The sequence below is a fragment of the Corythoichthys intestinalis genome, chromosome 16, assembly GCF_030265065.1.
Source record: "Corythoichthys intestinalis isolate RoL2023-P3 chromosome 16, ASM3026506v1, whole genome shotgun sequence".
In the NCBI taxonomy this organism is placed as follows: Eukaryota; Metazoa; Chordata; class Actinopteri; order Syngnathiformes; family Syngnathidae; genus Corythoichthys; species Corythoichthys intestinalis.
In genome coordinates this window covers 15,642,005-15,658,211 of record NC_080410.1, presented here as the reverse complement: position 1 = coordinate 15,658,211, position 16,207 = coordinate 15,642,005, and the positions used below count along the sequence as shown (strand labels likewise).

The 16,207-nt window shown below is 39.7% G+C and overlaps 1 protein-coding gene across 7 annotated transcripts in view; it reads right to left on the bottom strand.

Annotated features, from left to right (window-relative positions):
• Positions 1 to 16,207, bottom strand: part of LOC130931850 (glutamate receptor ionotropic, NMDA 2B-like) — a 419,867-nt gene that overhangs the window by 178,397 nt on the left and 225,263 nt on the right. For all 7 annotated transcript variants that reach the window (XM_057860982.1, XM_057860986.1, XM_057860980.1 and 4 more), the window contains exon 4: positions 11,335 to 11,958. In XM_057860982.1, the coding sequence (XP_057716965.1) occupies positions 11,335 to 11,958 (624 nt within the window). The remainder of the gene's footprint in view (positions 1 to 11,334; positions 11,959 to 16,207) is intronic.

Sequence of the window (16,207 nt, the reverse complement as noted above, 5' to 3'; positions counted from 1 at the left end):
CTATTTACACAAGAGTTGGTCAATCTCATCAAGGTCATCAATTATTCTGGTCTATGCCTTTTCGGAGGTACGCATCGGAAAACGAATAAGTTGGTAGCTGTTTTTCAACCCAGTGTACAAGTCGGCTGATGTCTCCCTGCATGTATCCGCAGTCGTGGCTGAAAGTCTGCACGGCAAGTGGTAGGAGAGCTAGATACTTACTGGTCCGAAACAAATTTTATTTTATCTGAGATGAAGAATTTATATGTCATTCAAATAAAGGATGGATGAAAATGAAGGAATTCTGATTGGTCGAAAAGCCGGGTTACAGCTAAAACAGCAGAGGCTGGCTTTGTCGTGTCGGTCGGGCCGATCCAAAGCAACAGCTGTGGATATTTTGCTAAATATTTATTTTTCTGTGTTCACATTGCATAGTATTTTATGTGGTCACAAAGACTTCATAATGATATTGACGGGACACATTCCCCAGGCACTGAGCCACGCCTTCATGTAGGGGGCCGTCCCACACTCTGCTTCAGTCGTTTGAAGTCCGTCACAGTTATTCTCAAACAAATGCAGCGATCCAATGCCGGATTTAGGTTGAAAAAGTACAAAAGCTGTTCCGCATACAAAGGATTGTCTCAGGAGTGATTTGTTCGAGGATTCAACAGTGCATGCATTTTTAAACGTTGTGAAAAAAATCAATGGCAGAAATTAATCGCTACGGCATTGGGGTCATATGTCATAATATTTACGTAAAATAAATGCTAACTGCCAGTTTTTTTTTTTTTTTCGCTTTTACCCAGAATCAAGACTGTTTTACATTCATATGTATAAAGAATTCAGGAATTTAAGCATTTATTCACAAGAATTTTCAACGTAAAAAGCTCTTTGTGGAGATGAGGAGGCGCCACAGTGGCTTAAAGACTAGCTGCACATTCGACACATCTAAGTAAAATAAATGCGAACTTCCTGGTTCTTTACTGTTTTAACAAAGAATCAAGACTGTTTTACGTTCATAACCATATAAAAAATTGCGGATTTAAGAATTTATTTACAGGAATTGTGAACGTAAAAAGCTATTTGTGGAAATAAGGCGGGGCCACCGTGGCTTATAGACTAGCAGCACATTCGACATATCTACGTAAAATAAATGCTAACTGCCCGGTTCTTTGCTCTTTTAACAAAGAATCGAGACTGTTTTACGTTCATATCTATAAAGAATTTGTGGGTTTAAGCATTTATTCAAAAGAATTTTCAACGTAAAAAGCTCTTTGTGATGATAAGGTGGCGCCACAGTGCCTTAAAGACTAGCACCACGTTTGACATATCTACGTAAAATAAATGCTAACTGCCCGGTTCTTTGCTCTTTTAACAATGAACTGAGACTTTTTTACCTGTATATCTATAAAGAATTCAGGAATTTAAGCATTTATTCACAAGAATTTTCAACGTGAAAAGCTCTTCGTCTGTGTTTCCCCTCGGTCAGCTTTGACGGAGATAGGCCCCCTATTAATCGGCCCTGCGCCCCGTGTCCTGTGTCTCATCAATATATTATGAAGTCTGTGGTGGTCATTCAAGACTTTGTACAGATTGAGACAAATTAACAGTCATGTCTTCATTCTTTGTCCTTTGTGTGCCATTTCTTTTAAAACAAAGTTAATGTTCCAACGATAAAAAATAAACGAGGACAGACAATAGACAGATTACTCAATGTTAATTAATGACAAGAAAACAGACTGTAATACCAATGATGTTAAGGGAGATCAAACTTGCAAGCCAAGAGAAAGGTTTACTGTTCCCCACAAGAAACATAATCCAGACCAACTTCACTTGAAATACTCGGAAAAAAACTTTTAAAAGCTTTGTTTGTCTCTATAATGGGGTGAATTAAGTGAGCATCATTTCATGAGACTCCCATCTTTTTTTGCAGAATAACAGCTCGACTAATGTGACCAAAATCATATGACCTGTGAACTTTGTTTTTCGATGAACGTGGTTCCTGAAGCTTAAATTGACAACTAATCCACCAACAAGGAAGAAAACATTTTTCCTCTAATGAACTAGCGCTATATGTACTAGTACATGTTGTCCGATTCAAGCTATTAAAATTTGCATAGCTCTTGCCTGGAAAGTCGATATGTTTTGTGCATGTAAACGCACCCATTGATGTCTAGCGTGTATTTGAGTTGCCTCTATAAAAAAAGACAATTGTAATTCATGTTGTATGTCATTTAAAATTCACTCAGTAACCTCTAAACACATGTTTTTGCATATACTCATCCAATATGTGTGTGGATGTGTGGGTGCGTGCCAACGAGGATCTCATGTCTGCCAGCATATATAGTATTTGCATGCATGCATTTGTTATTCATATTACAGTACAGTTTCCTCCAGGTCATCAGGGTTGGCTGCGTTATCTCTTTTTTTTCTTAATTGCTGATGAGCCTGCATTTAAAGCATACGAAGGAGTGGATGTTATCTGGATCCTCAGGCAGCAGCCTCTCGTAGATTAGCTTGGCTGCTCATATAATGTAGTGGCTCTGGGTGATCAGTAACAACTATAGCTATTTGTACCATCACAAAGCCATACCTTCTAGACAAGCCAAGTAAAATGGCTAAGCATGTCTTCATAATATGAACATTAGCCATAAGCTTTAGATGTGCTGATTGCTGACGCCAATGCAAACATGATAGTAGTGGGACAAAATGCAGAGCGGTGCTGGAAACTGCAACAGATTCAAGAGTGGCAACTGGTAAGTTAATAGTACACACTTCTCAATAAACGCAGTTTTACAAGGAGGACACGCACAGCCTTAAACTGTTGGATTACGTCCCAATCTTGTTCTATTTTATGAGCACAGCTGCACTCCACACTATTATCCGTCATTTTTGCATACACGACACTAAGCAAGGAGCAGCTTTTTCTCTTCCTTGTGTAAGCTAAATTTCATTCTGAAAATGTTAATATTGTGGCTGAAAGTACCAAAAATAGTACTAAAAAAAATGTGAAAGCTGAACAAAAGTATATAAAGTACTAAAACTCCTGTCTTAAATATCATTTTTCATCCCCAAATTCAAAGTAATAACTTCACAAAGGAACAAACTTTCTCACGGAACAACTTAACAAGAATGTGTAAGAAAGATATTTGAGAAAATATATTTTTTAAAGCACACTAACTGGAAAGTGATTTTAAAAAAGCAAAAAAAGAAAAGAAAAATCTGAGCAGAAGGTAATCAGGAAAACATTAATAGTATAAACATTTTTGAAGCTTTGTGAATTTTTCAGACAAAACACAGTAGGCTATATTATACAGTGGTGCCTCTACATACAAATGTCTCTACAAATTTTTTGGTCATAACACATCTCAACGGGGAAAATAATGCCTTTTGTAACGAAAAATATTTCAGGATACGAGAGGCAAAAATACAGTACTGCACTGTAAAAGATACGTATGTACTTCCTGCTTTTAAATATCACGCCATAGTATCCTGCGGCCCTCTTGGTCAATTTAGAGGTGTGCGAAATTTCCGATTTTTATATTATTCGCGATTCGGCCGTGGAAGATTCGAGAACGATTCACAAACTTCCAAATTCCGATTATTGAAATATGCCAAGTAAAAATGATTTAAAACAAAGTCAGTGCCGTCTTTGGGACGCAAGGGAAACGGACCGAGAATAAACATCATGCTCAACTCACGGCTCTGGCTCAACTCATGCCGCTAGATTTAAAAAAAAAACTAATACCCTCTGCGGACGACAGCCGCTGCAAACTACGCCCACAAAATGCTACGGTAGATATCACATGTATAAAGAACTAGATGCGAAATGACAGACTTGGCAGCGTGAGCAAACAGCCGCCATCTTAAAGCAGTAGACTTCTCTGGAAGGTTGTTGTAGCGAACCTTCCGAGCGAACCTAATTAACCTTTCATCTAAATACTCCTAAATCGGAAAAAAATCCTGACTTGAATCTAACCCTAACCCTTTAAATGATGAACCAGTTTTAAAACTTAAAAAGTAGACAGAAGGGAAATTATGGAATAACGGAAGCAATTTTAACGACTTTAACGGTTGATTCATAACATTAAATCAAATGAATGTAGTTTAAAGCTGCTGAAACAGAATGGGGGATTGAGTGTTTTATTTACTGTTTTAAACTATTAACTTGACACTGAAATAGGCTACTTAAGCCTGAGAGGATTTTTGTAACTAATGTACAAAACATTAACTCATTTGCTCCCAAAAAAGTATAAATACGTTCTATTTTTAATTGTTTCAGTGTCCCAAAGACGTATTTATACGTCTTTTACGTTTAGTTTTTTCAAAATAGACATCTCTGGTTCGTGATTCAATTTAGCTCCAAAGCACAAAGCTGAAAATCCATTTTAAAGCAATAAAACTGGCCACTGGAGGGCAGCAGCGCATTTGGTAAGACCAAAAACCCGATTCAACAGCAACGAACGGCCAAGCCGCACTGCCCGGCGCAGGCGGAAGACGACCGAATGGATGCCAGGCGGCAGACGACCGAGCAGAACTACCGGTAGGACGCCCGGGATGCCAGGCGCTGGACAACCGAGCAGAACGACCGGGACCACTAGTGCAGCGGACGATGCCTTTTGAGTTCGTGCTGCTCGCGAGCAGAGCCCGCAGAGACTCAAAAAAATTCATCTTTATGAGACAGACGGCAATGAGGGAAAAGTTTAACTGGCTGTCGCAGCCAGAACAGCGTCATCTTTCAGTTAGTTAGATGTAAATAAATTGTGACTTTGCTATCAAAAGCTCTTATTTGTCTTGTTGTTTATCTTATACTGTAAAAGGAAAACATTATTCAGATGTTTGGGATGCAACTAGAGCAAAAAATAGCTGTGTATAAATCAATGTTTGAAATGTATACTTTCACAAAAAGCTCAATTTCTCCGTTTTTTTCATCAGAAATTGGAAAATTGCTCAAACTTCTAAGTCTAATCTTTCTTTTGGTGGGTTCCATGTTTATATAGCAATAGAAAAGAATTTTCTGTGGGCCTTGCAAAATCAGTCAAAATCCAGTAAAACGGCCGGGAGCGAAGGGCCTTGCTCCGGTGAAAATGGCTAGGAGTGAGTTAAAAGCAGCTGATAACTGGGGAGGGGCATCAATAATTGATTTATAATCGAATTGTAGCCTCTGAATCATAATGGCATCTTTTAGGTGCCCCAAGATTCCTACCTTTATTGGTCATAATCTTTCCCATCATGCTTCAGTAATGCGATTCTGCTCTCCTATTGGGCTATTGTTGATGACGTTTCAATTTAGCTGTCACAGTATGATGACGTGCACAGGCGCGATATTGTTGATGGTATATCTGCCTGGACATCTTCCCCAAAAGAGTCTCCTCACATTTTTGTCTCCCGAAGAGTTATTAGATGAGAAGGAGAGACTTCTCCTCTGGATTCAGCAAAAGGAAATCGCCGAGACAGTAGTCTGCTACAAAGCCAACGCCATTTTTGATCTCACTCGACAGCTCAGACTTTTTGTTTTTCTTTTTTTCCTTTGCATTATGTTCAAAGTAGCCATTACAGGTACAGTATTAATGCGGTAGGTTAGGTTAGGTTAGGTTAGGTTAGGTTAGGTTAGGTTAGGTTAGGTTAGGTTAGGTTAGGTTAGGTTAGGTTAGGTTAGGTTAGGTTAGGTTAGGTTAGGTTAGGTAAGGTATAGGGAATCATTCAAATTAGGGCATTTACAGGTTGAACGCGTCTCTATCGGGTAAAGAAACTACTTCCAGAACCAAATAGTTTCGCCAGAAAAGGTACCACTGTATATATCTGAATATGATTTTGAATTCATAGTGTTTTTCTCCCAATGCAACACCTATTGGATATGTAGCTACTCATTTCAAATGTTACAATTTTTGGAACACTCGATATTTTATTCAACAATTGTGGGTGTTTTTGTTCCACCAAAGAAAATGAAGTCAGGAAAGTGAACCACTACACCATTGGTGTCTTGTACTCTGCTATCTTGCCTCAAGCTACAACAGCATTTTCTCTCCAATCGTTGAGAGGAATTATTCATAAACTTCAGTTTGTTCTAAAGACCAAATGAGAGGACTGTTTCCTGTCTCATAATGTCTACAAGCCTCTAACTTTATTACAAATACACTGCATCTTGGCGATGAATTGGAGTTGAAACTGATACTAATTCATTTTGACTCTTCACATGAGACTTGAGTCATCCCAAGCTAGATATATATTTTATGGAACCGTCTTGTACTCTTCCACTATTCTACTCTATTCTCCACATAATGAAAAATCGGAGTGCTCAAATTCACTCTTTTAGTGTCATTCCATGTCATTTTCCCTTCTTTGCATGTGTAATAAAAATACAGATTTGTCTTGCCAATTCTAATAACGATGTCTGCCCTTCAAGTGTGTGCGTTTGTGTAGATGTGTGATGGATGGACCAAAAATTCTTTTCCTAAGCCTCTATTTTGTGTTCTCTTATAACCTTTACCAAGGACCTTGTGTTTAAATTCCTGCAAGTTTTTTTTTCAGAGCGCAAGTTTCTGGCTACGACATTTATGAAATCAGATTTCTACAAGGTATTCTTCTTTGGATTTATAGGGTTCTAGGTAGGGGTGTGACAAAATATCGAAATGGTGATATATCGTGATACTTAGTATCACAAAAGGTTATCGATATGCTCCTGCCAAGAATCAAGATATCGTTTTAAAAAGGTGTCAATGTCTAAAAAAATAAAAAGGAACCAACAAGTTACTACCAAAATATTCCACCATAATAGTGTCTCAGTTAACTCTAAGGCAGCATTGACGGTACACGACGCCGAATCCATTTAGACTTGTTTGTTCATTCGAAACCAGAACATTAACAGTCATTCTGTCCGATTGTCAGGGCATTTACAGGTCATTTCCTGTTGAGTGAGTCACTGCCTATTCATTTGGGTGATTCCCAGGTCACTTCCTGTTCTGTAACTCAAAATAAACAGGAAGTGACCCGTAAACAGGGTGTAACTGAAAATCAACAGGTAAATGACCTTAAATAGCCCAAAATTACTCAATGCCTGGCATTGGCTGCCACTGACGGCCAAAGACGTTCAATCCGTTTAGAGTTGGAGGGATGGCAGCTAATGAACAAATGTACATTACCTCCCAGTTCAAATGGACTGGATGTCTACTAGTGATAAACTCATTCCAATTCACAGCAGAAGCTTGTTTTTCTGTTTATTAGTTGTTTGTAGAATATTTTACAATGATTTCCTGACCATTGTATCGATAATCGTTGTATCGCCATTAGGGGTGTGCAAAATTTCCGATTCTTAGATTTTCGCGATTCGGCCGTGGAAGATTCGAGAACGATTCACAAACATCCAAATTCCGATTATTGAAATATGTCAAGTCAAGCGGAAGTAAAACACACTCAGCGCACCGCGCGGTCTTCAGGACGCAATGAGGAACGGAGCAAGAGTAGCTAAACATCATGCTTGTCATTACCCGGCCCCTCGGGTAATGCCAATGCTCAACTCACGGCTCTAGCTCAACTCATGCCGCGAGATAAAAAAACAACAACATACCTGACTGCTGCAGGCAGCTGCTACAAAGTACGTCCACATAATGGTATGGTAGATATCATATTTATATAGGACTAGATGCAAAATAGACTCGGTGGCATTAGCAGCATATGTACAAAAAGCTGGATGCGGGCGTTAGTAAACGGCCACCATCTTAAAGCAGTAGACTTCCCTGCAAGGCTGTTGTAGTGAACTTTCCAAGCGAACCTAATTAACTTTTTATCTAAAATACTCCTAAATCGGTAAAATATTGACTTGAATCTATCTTTAAAATAGTTTTAAAACTTTCACATGTCGAAAGTAGACAAAAGGGAAAAATGATGGAATAACGGGAGCAATTTTAACAACTTTAACGGTTGATTCACAACATTAAATTAATTGAATGTTTATTTATTTAATTAAGCCTGCGAGGCTTTTTTTTTTTTTTTTTTAACAGTTTTTGTAACTGATGTACAAAACATTAAAAGCAGCTAATAGCGGGGGAGGGGTCATCAACCATCGATTTATAATCGAATCGTAGCCTCTGAATCATAATCGTAATCGAATCGTTAGGTGCCCAAAGATTCCCACCTCTAATCGCCATATCGTCAGATCATCGTTATCGTGAGCTTTGTATCGCAAATCGTATCGTATCGTGAGGTACCAAGAGGTTCCCACTCCTAGTTCTAGGTGAGCTGGACTCTGGACAGATCGCCAGCTATTAGAACGCATGTCGGGGTTAGTTTCCATTCAGAGACAATGTAATTGTGAGTGTGTCGCCTCTCAATATCCGCCCTGAGTTTGACTAGCGACGAATCCAGCGTGTAGTTGGCTATTTGCCAAACTCAGCTGTGATAGACTCCTGAGCATGATAAATCATATAGAAAATGAATGTTAAGTACTAGTGTTGCACTGATACCATTTTCTGACTCCCAATACTATTACATTAATATTATTACATCGGCTCTGGACTGTATATCATTGCAATTTCTCCAGTCCCCGTGTTTCTTTCCTCCCTTCTGCCAGTCCTCCTCTATTGTATTTACGCTAGAGAATTGTCTCAGCCCATTAGTCGAACAAAAATCTGTTTGGAGACAATGCCTTAATGCGGCCCTGTCTTAGCTCTCTCAAGTCCTGATAACACCGGGAGAAAGCTCTCACGAGAGACAGACTCTGCTGGTGGCTGGGGACATCTATTTCAACTTTTTGCCACAAAATAGCGCTCTTTCCTCAGACAAAATGGGCTTTTAATAATAATAGAAATAATTAATATACTGCAGTTTTGATAATGTTGACACACACATTTTACAGATTCATCACTTTTTAGGAGCTGCTTTTAGCAATAAACAATCATTAGTTAGGGAAGGTGAAAAAGCACCGAGACAGTCAGACCTGAAAATGTGAGACTGTGTAAGAACAGCTTTGTGAACAAAACTGTTGTAAATGGAACTGTGCCATTCCATCTCTCTCCTTAATTCTCTAATGAAAAGGGGCAGAAACATGAGCATTAGTGGCAGCCACTGACCTCGACTTGTCACTAAAACTCATCTGTGTGCTGGTGCAACTGATGACCTGGACCTGATGGCACCAAAACTGGAGGAAAGTGGCACGGTGGGTGGAAAAGCAACAAGGCTCCCTTAGGCACTAACATCACATGCCAACTAGCAGACTGTCAGCAGAAGACATAACCCTACTCAGCATATTCCAATGGTTATTAAAGTATTCCAAGCAGATAGATTTTCGTGAATGTGAAATGGATGAGGATTTTAAGGAATGGGCTCAAAGTCTAGATCCAGGCAGACACAGATATTTCTTTTTTTTATTCCATTCAGGCTAGGCGTAAGAAAAAAGCTCAATTTTCTGTCCAGGTGCAATTTTCAAATCAAATCTTTGAATTCGCTCATAGCAGCTTGTTTAACATTAACGGTGAAAAATGAACTAGATTTGCACTAAAAATTGACCACACAGTCAACATCAAATTGCAACACTGAAGGAAACAGATAAGTAACCGATGGAATGACCATTAGAAACTGGTGTGACTGGAGCTATGTAGAGAACCTCACATTTTCCTCTCATTTGGTAGAGACAAGAGAAAATCATTTTAGCATATTGTGGCACTCGTGGTCATGCTTGGCTTTTGTAATATTAGCAAATAACAGGAAGGTTTTTCCATCATTAACTCACTGGCTTCCCTTGATGCCGATAGACATCCTATCAATTTCTAGTGTGAGGTCAATGCCAGCCATCCCAGTTGAAAGGGACTTATCGCTGTCAATGGCAGTGAATGAGTTAACTTTCAAATATGGCATTGGGCCTACCCAGACTGTGGTTTTGTCTGTCTGACCAAGAGACTGACTGCACAGTAAATAGTGAAATAGGGTGTTGGTGAAGGAAATATTCATGCGACTCACATTCGCAAGTCTTGGATTAAATATACAGTGGTACCTCGACATACAGATTCACTTCAACACACGATCTTTTGGACATCCAACGTAAAATTTGCCTCGCTATTTGTTTCTACATTCGACGACATGCTCGAAATACGGCGATTTATGACAGTGCCGCAGTTTCTTTGTTTTCAGCAAGAAGGACGCATGGTGGATTTTCTTGTGAGAGAAATCAAAATGGATTCCAACAATGTTAGTGCAGGTGGTGAAAAAAAGGGAAAGATGAGGCTTACCATTGAAATCAAGATGGAAATGATAGAAAAATATAAGCGTATTGTGCACGTCCGTGAACCGGCTCGACAATACGGCTATGATGTCGGCGGTCCTCCTCCGTTCGCCAGTCTTTATAAATTAAGGTGACAATTATTATCATTGTAGCATCGCCAAAGAAATCGCCAGCTCTGTCAGGTTTTCAATCATTTATTTAAGAACTTGTGCAACACAGCATGCTTACTGTCCGCTGCAGCTGAACCCTACAACAGAACATGAAAAGTGAAAGTAAAAAGTCCTCTCTCACTATGAAACGTCAGCCACGTGGTGCATTCAGGTACACCACGTAAAAATACAACTGCCACACTAGAAACCGATTTGTTACATTAATACAGGTATTATAATTATTATTATTATTATTACTATTATTACATTATTATTCTGATTTTTATTCATAATTTATTTGTTCTGCTCTGTGTAATTGCTATTTGCAATAGTACCAGCAGTATTTATTTATTAAGGATTTAGTGCAGGTTTTCAGAATGTGGAACGAATTAACGGAACTATAATGTATTATAATGTATTGGGCATATGACCATTTCGACTTACAAACAAGTTCCTGGAACAAAAATTCACTTCGTATGTAGAGGTACCACTGTATTAGGTTGTCAATCTCTTGCATTTGGACATTTGGAGGAACAATTCAGCAAATAACCTTTATGTCACTATGGACCAGTGTACAGAATGAAATTTGAGACATTCCTTAATGTGATGTGCGGAAAAAACATGAAAGCCCTGACCTCAACCCTATCAACCATAAAGGAATAGTCTATTGGCCAAAACCACTTGGACTTATTTATGTTCTTCTCAAAGAAATGACAGCCATTCCCACAGATACTTGTTCTTGTAGTGTTTTTCCCCCAGACTATTTTCTGTGCTCTGGAAAGTCCGAGCTACCACTTACACATCAATGAATGATCACACGGTATCAGAAATTAGCCATCAAGTAATAAGTATTTATTAAGCCTGCCTTCTAGACTGGCCTTGCAGAAGGCAGCAGAATCCGAAAACATAATAGGGGGAGCATAATATAAATGCAGCCAACTTTCAGCGCTTTTGTAAAGTACTGTTATTTTGAAGACTTTTGTATCCTACCTTAGCAGCCATAATCATGGACGAACCACCGCGGACTCCTAGGATTGGGATGTGGGTCTGGGCCGAAATGAAGTCCAGGATCTGGGCAATGGCCTCCTGGTCAGTGTCATCTCCAAACACCACACCTTGTAGCCAGTGCTCAGTCATTAGGTCACAGATGCTTTTAATGATACTTTTAGGGTCTGTTTCGTTCATCGTCAGGATCTCGACGTTGGGCGCCATGTGCAGAAAGTCTTCCTTCTCCCGAGCCCCGGCCAGCGCCATTTCACTTGAGTTGCCCACCAGGACAACGGCGATGCTTAGGCCACGCAGGATATTGGGCAGAGCCATATGGTGCGGAGGGGGAGGAGGGATGGGAATGTAGTGGCCGCCACCTCCTCCGCCTCCCTTCTCTCTCCGTGATTGACAGGCGGGGGGCAAGTGAAGAAGGCAAAGCAACAGGAGAAGGACACCCAGTGAGACGGTGTGGCAGGGCAGTGACGGAGGCAGAGGTGAGTGGAGGTGTCGAACTCGCCTCTCTTGCTCCTGGACAACAGAGGGGGGGCAGGTGCAGACCCCGGCATGGATGCGAAGGGGGGAGGGGCAGCCGCTGACAGGCATGGTGGAGAAGGTGGAGAGAAATACCTGTGGAGAGACAGGAGAGAGAAAACAGTGGGGGAAAAAGTTAACAAAGAGAGGAGAAAGTGGTTGGAATAGGAGACAGAAGTGAACACAAAATCATGCAACATTGATTTAGTAAAGTGGATTGCTGGGAGGCTACATGGCTTATGTGAATTAGTGCATGTCAATGTCTTTCCACAGACACGATTGGGGAAAGAGTGAGGAAGGAGTAGAAGCCCCTGTGGAGGAATAAACTAGAAACACAAAATCAGGGATAGGAGAAGAGGTCACACTTTACATACATGAATAGTGCATAAAAACACTCTTACATGATATGATGCCATATAGTTTACATAGAACCAGCACAGGGGTGAATAATTGATGCGGAATTCTCTCAAGCAACATTATGGTATGTATTATGGAGAACATGAATTCTCCCTCTGGATAAAATACCAGCTTCTAGACAGGAAACAAGGGAAATTAGGAATATTGTATAGAACAGGGGTGCTTATTGTTTTTTGCTCCAAGAGCTACTTTTCAAGGAGACAACCTCCCGCGATCTACCTTAACAGTGGGACAAAAATAAATACATAAATAAATAAATAAATGTACATGCAGTGTCTCACAAAAGTGAGTACACCCCTCACATCTTTGCAGATATTTAAGTACCGTATTTTTCGGACTATAAGTCGCACCTGAGTATAAGTCGCACCAGCCATAAAATGCCCAACGAAGAGGGAAAAAAAACATATATATAAGTCGCACCGGAGTATAAGTCGCATTTTTGGGGGAAATTTACTTGATAAAATCCAACACATAGAACAGATATGTCATCTTGGAAGGCAATTTAATACAATAGAGAACAACATGCTGAATAAGTGTACAGTATGATGTTACATGATGCATGAACAATGGAATGCGAATATACTGTCCTCACCAGGACCTCGGTCCTGGCTATACAGCGAGCTAAACTCCCAAATGACGATACCAAACAGGTTCGAATCAATGTAAATAAATGATAATTAGGTGCTATTACAGCAATGACACAAACAGTTAGCATGTTTTTGCTAGCATTAGCACATCGTTCAAACAACCACACAACTGGCTCTAAGTGTCCGATCACGGGTGGAAAACACACAACAACAACTGAAAAGATGATACACACAGGCGTTGCCTCTGTAGAGATATTTTACAAGCATAAACAATGAACGTAGGTTCGCAGCTGTGTCTCTCTCTCTCTTTCTCTCGCTCACTCGCTCAGAGACGCTGCGTAGCTGTCCGCCTTCTTCAGTCGTGTGAGCGCTCTTCTTCACGTAAACAAGTGCGAGTGTGCCCCCACTTGGCGTGAAAGCGCCACAAACTAAAAGCATGCACTTCAATATAAAAAAGTCAATAATACAAATGAACTCACACTGTCGAAGGCAGAAAACGAACGTGGCCATAGCTATTAAGAGTTATTAAGATAACCATAGCATAAAGTACATGCTAACAAGTTTACCAAACCATCAGTGTCACTCCAAAACACCAAAATAACATGTAAAATGATATCATAATGTGTTAATAATTTCACACATAAGTCGCCACTGAGTATAAGTCGCACCCCCTAGCCACACTGAAAAAAACTGCGACTTATAGTCCGAAAAATACGGTATATCTTTTCATGGGACAACACTGACAAAATGACACTTTGACACAATGAAAAGTAGTCTGTGTGCAGTTTATGTAATAGAGTTAATTTATTTTCCCCTCAAAATAATTCAAAATATAGCCATTAATATCTAAACTCCTGGCAACAAAAGTGAGTACACCCCTTAAAAAAAAAAAAAAAAGTACATCCCTAAATGTCCAAATTGAGTCCTGCTTGTCATTTTCCCTCCGAAATGTCATGTGGCTTGTTACAGGAGTGCTGTCAGCATTGCTGCAGAGACTGAAGAGGTGGGGGGTCAGCCTGTTAGTGCTCAGACAATACGCCGCACTCTACATCAAATTGGTGTGCATGGCTGTCACCCCAGGATGAAGCCTTTTCTGAAGACGGTACACAAGAATGCCCGCAAACAGTTTGCTGAAGACATGTCAACAAAGCACATGGATTACTGGAACCATGTCCTATTGTCTGATGAGACGGGCGGGCTTTAACTCTATTATATAAGCTGCACACAGACTACTTTTCAATGTGTCAAAGTGTCATTTTGTCAGTGGTGTCCCATGAAAACATATACTTAAATATCTGCAGAAATGCGAGGGGTGTACTCACTTTTGTGATACACTGTAGTTAATTATGGTGTAACATATGAGGTTATGTTGCTCACAAAAAATTAACTGTGCAATTTTTTTTTTTTTTTTGATGCCACAAGCTACCCACACTAGCAGTGCGATCAACGTAATGGGCACCCCTATTATACAACAATATAAGGAAAGGAGCTAGTGAAAACCCGATTTATCAGCAAACTGTTGGAACAAGTTGAGTCAGGAAATGAGATGCTGACAAAGTGACTGATACTGAAATTGACATGTAGTGATTGACAGTCACTTATGTATGATCCCTCATCCCACCTTTAAACTGTCATCACCCTTTTGGCCTAGTTCATCACAAAGTTGTTCTCTGTCCATCATTCTAGCGCCTTTTGTATTCGTGGCTGTCACTTATCATTTGGGAAGCACAGAGGGCACAGATGGTGAGAAAAGGATATCAAAGAATGAAAAAAGCAACACAGCTGGAGAAAAATGTCAACATATGGTGGTTATGTACAGCACCGTATATGGATAAAAGTGTTAGGACAGGCAACTATAGTTATTGGGCATGCCGTTTTGGGAAGATTTTTTTTTTTGCAAAGGTGGATGTTATGTTGTTTATGTTGTTTTGATCCTGTCGTTCTGTTTGTTTGTCATGTTTGTTATTGACGTTTTGTGGATGAGTGGAGCCGCTGCGCATCAGGTTCAAATGACAGTCAGCCTTTCTTTTTTTAAACACATGAGCAACTGGATACATATATTGGACTATTACAGAGTTATCATCACGGTTTGCTTGTTGGTTGTTGTCATTTAGTCTTCTCGTAGTGTTAGAATTCTGGTTCTTAAAATGTTTTTGGAAAATAATAAGTCAGAACTGGACTCTGGACAAAACTCTGACCCAGATCAATGTCCAAGTATGAGTGACGGTGAAAAGAAAGCAAAGACCGTTTCCTCGCAGAAAGTCTCTGGGGTGAGGCAATACAGTGGTTTCTCGACATACGATCCTGTCGACAGCAGATGTAAAATTTGACTTGTCAGTTGTCTCGAGATATGACAACATGCTTGAAATACGACGATTTATGTCAGCGTCGCGATTTCATTGTTTCCCCACAAGACTGATGCCCGGCGGATTTTCTTGTGAGGGAAATCAACATGAGTCCCAAGAAGTTATTATTATTGCAACATCGGCAATCAAGTTGCCAGCTTCATCAGATTTTTAATCATTTATTTCAGAACTTCTGCAACAAAACACGGCTACTGTCCACCGTAGCCCGCGGCAACAACATGAAAAAAAGTAAACGCTTCCTACTCTACCACAACTCGGTCTCTCTGTCATCAGTCACACGGTGCATTCAGGAAAAAGCATGCAAAACACAACTGCCACATTAGAACCTGATTCATTACATTATTCCAATTTGTATTTATAATTTATTTGTTTTACGATGTGCACTTACTATTTGCACCCGTACAAGCAGTATTTAGCAAGGATTTGGCGTAGGTTTTAGGGCTGTGGAACAAATTAATCGAATCATAATGGGAAAATCCCATTCGACATACGACCATTTCGATTTACAAACCAGGTCCTGGAATGAATTAAATTCGTATGTAGAGGTACCACTGTATAGCGAAAGCTATCTTTCATTAGGATTCACTTTCACCAGGGATGCAGTGATACTAACTTCACTACAAACAGGCACACTGTCACACTGAGAGTAACAATATGATTTTAAATTGTGTTTTCCTTTGTGCTTGTTTTATTCCTATTCAATACATCGCTTTATATTGCTAATATAGCATAGATTCATTTTTATATTTTTTTGCTGGTGTACCTTGGGATTTTATTTTAATGAAACAAGTGAGCCTTAGCTCAAAAAAAGGTTGGAAAACACTGGTTTAATTCATGTTTGTTTGTTTTTATTAATTTTTACCTCTCTAAATTCGTATGGTTTACTTTATGTATTTTCTAAAGTGTAGTTTAGAGATTAGCTCTACCTTACACAAGTTTTATGACATCATTATGTTAATTCCTTCAAGGCTGAGT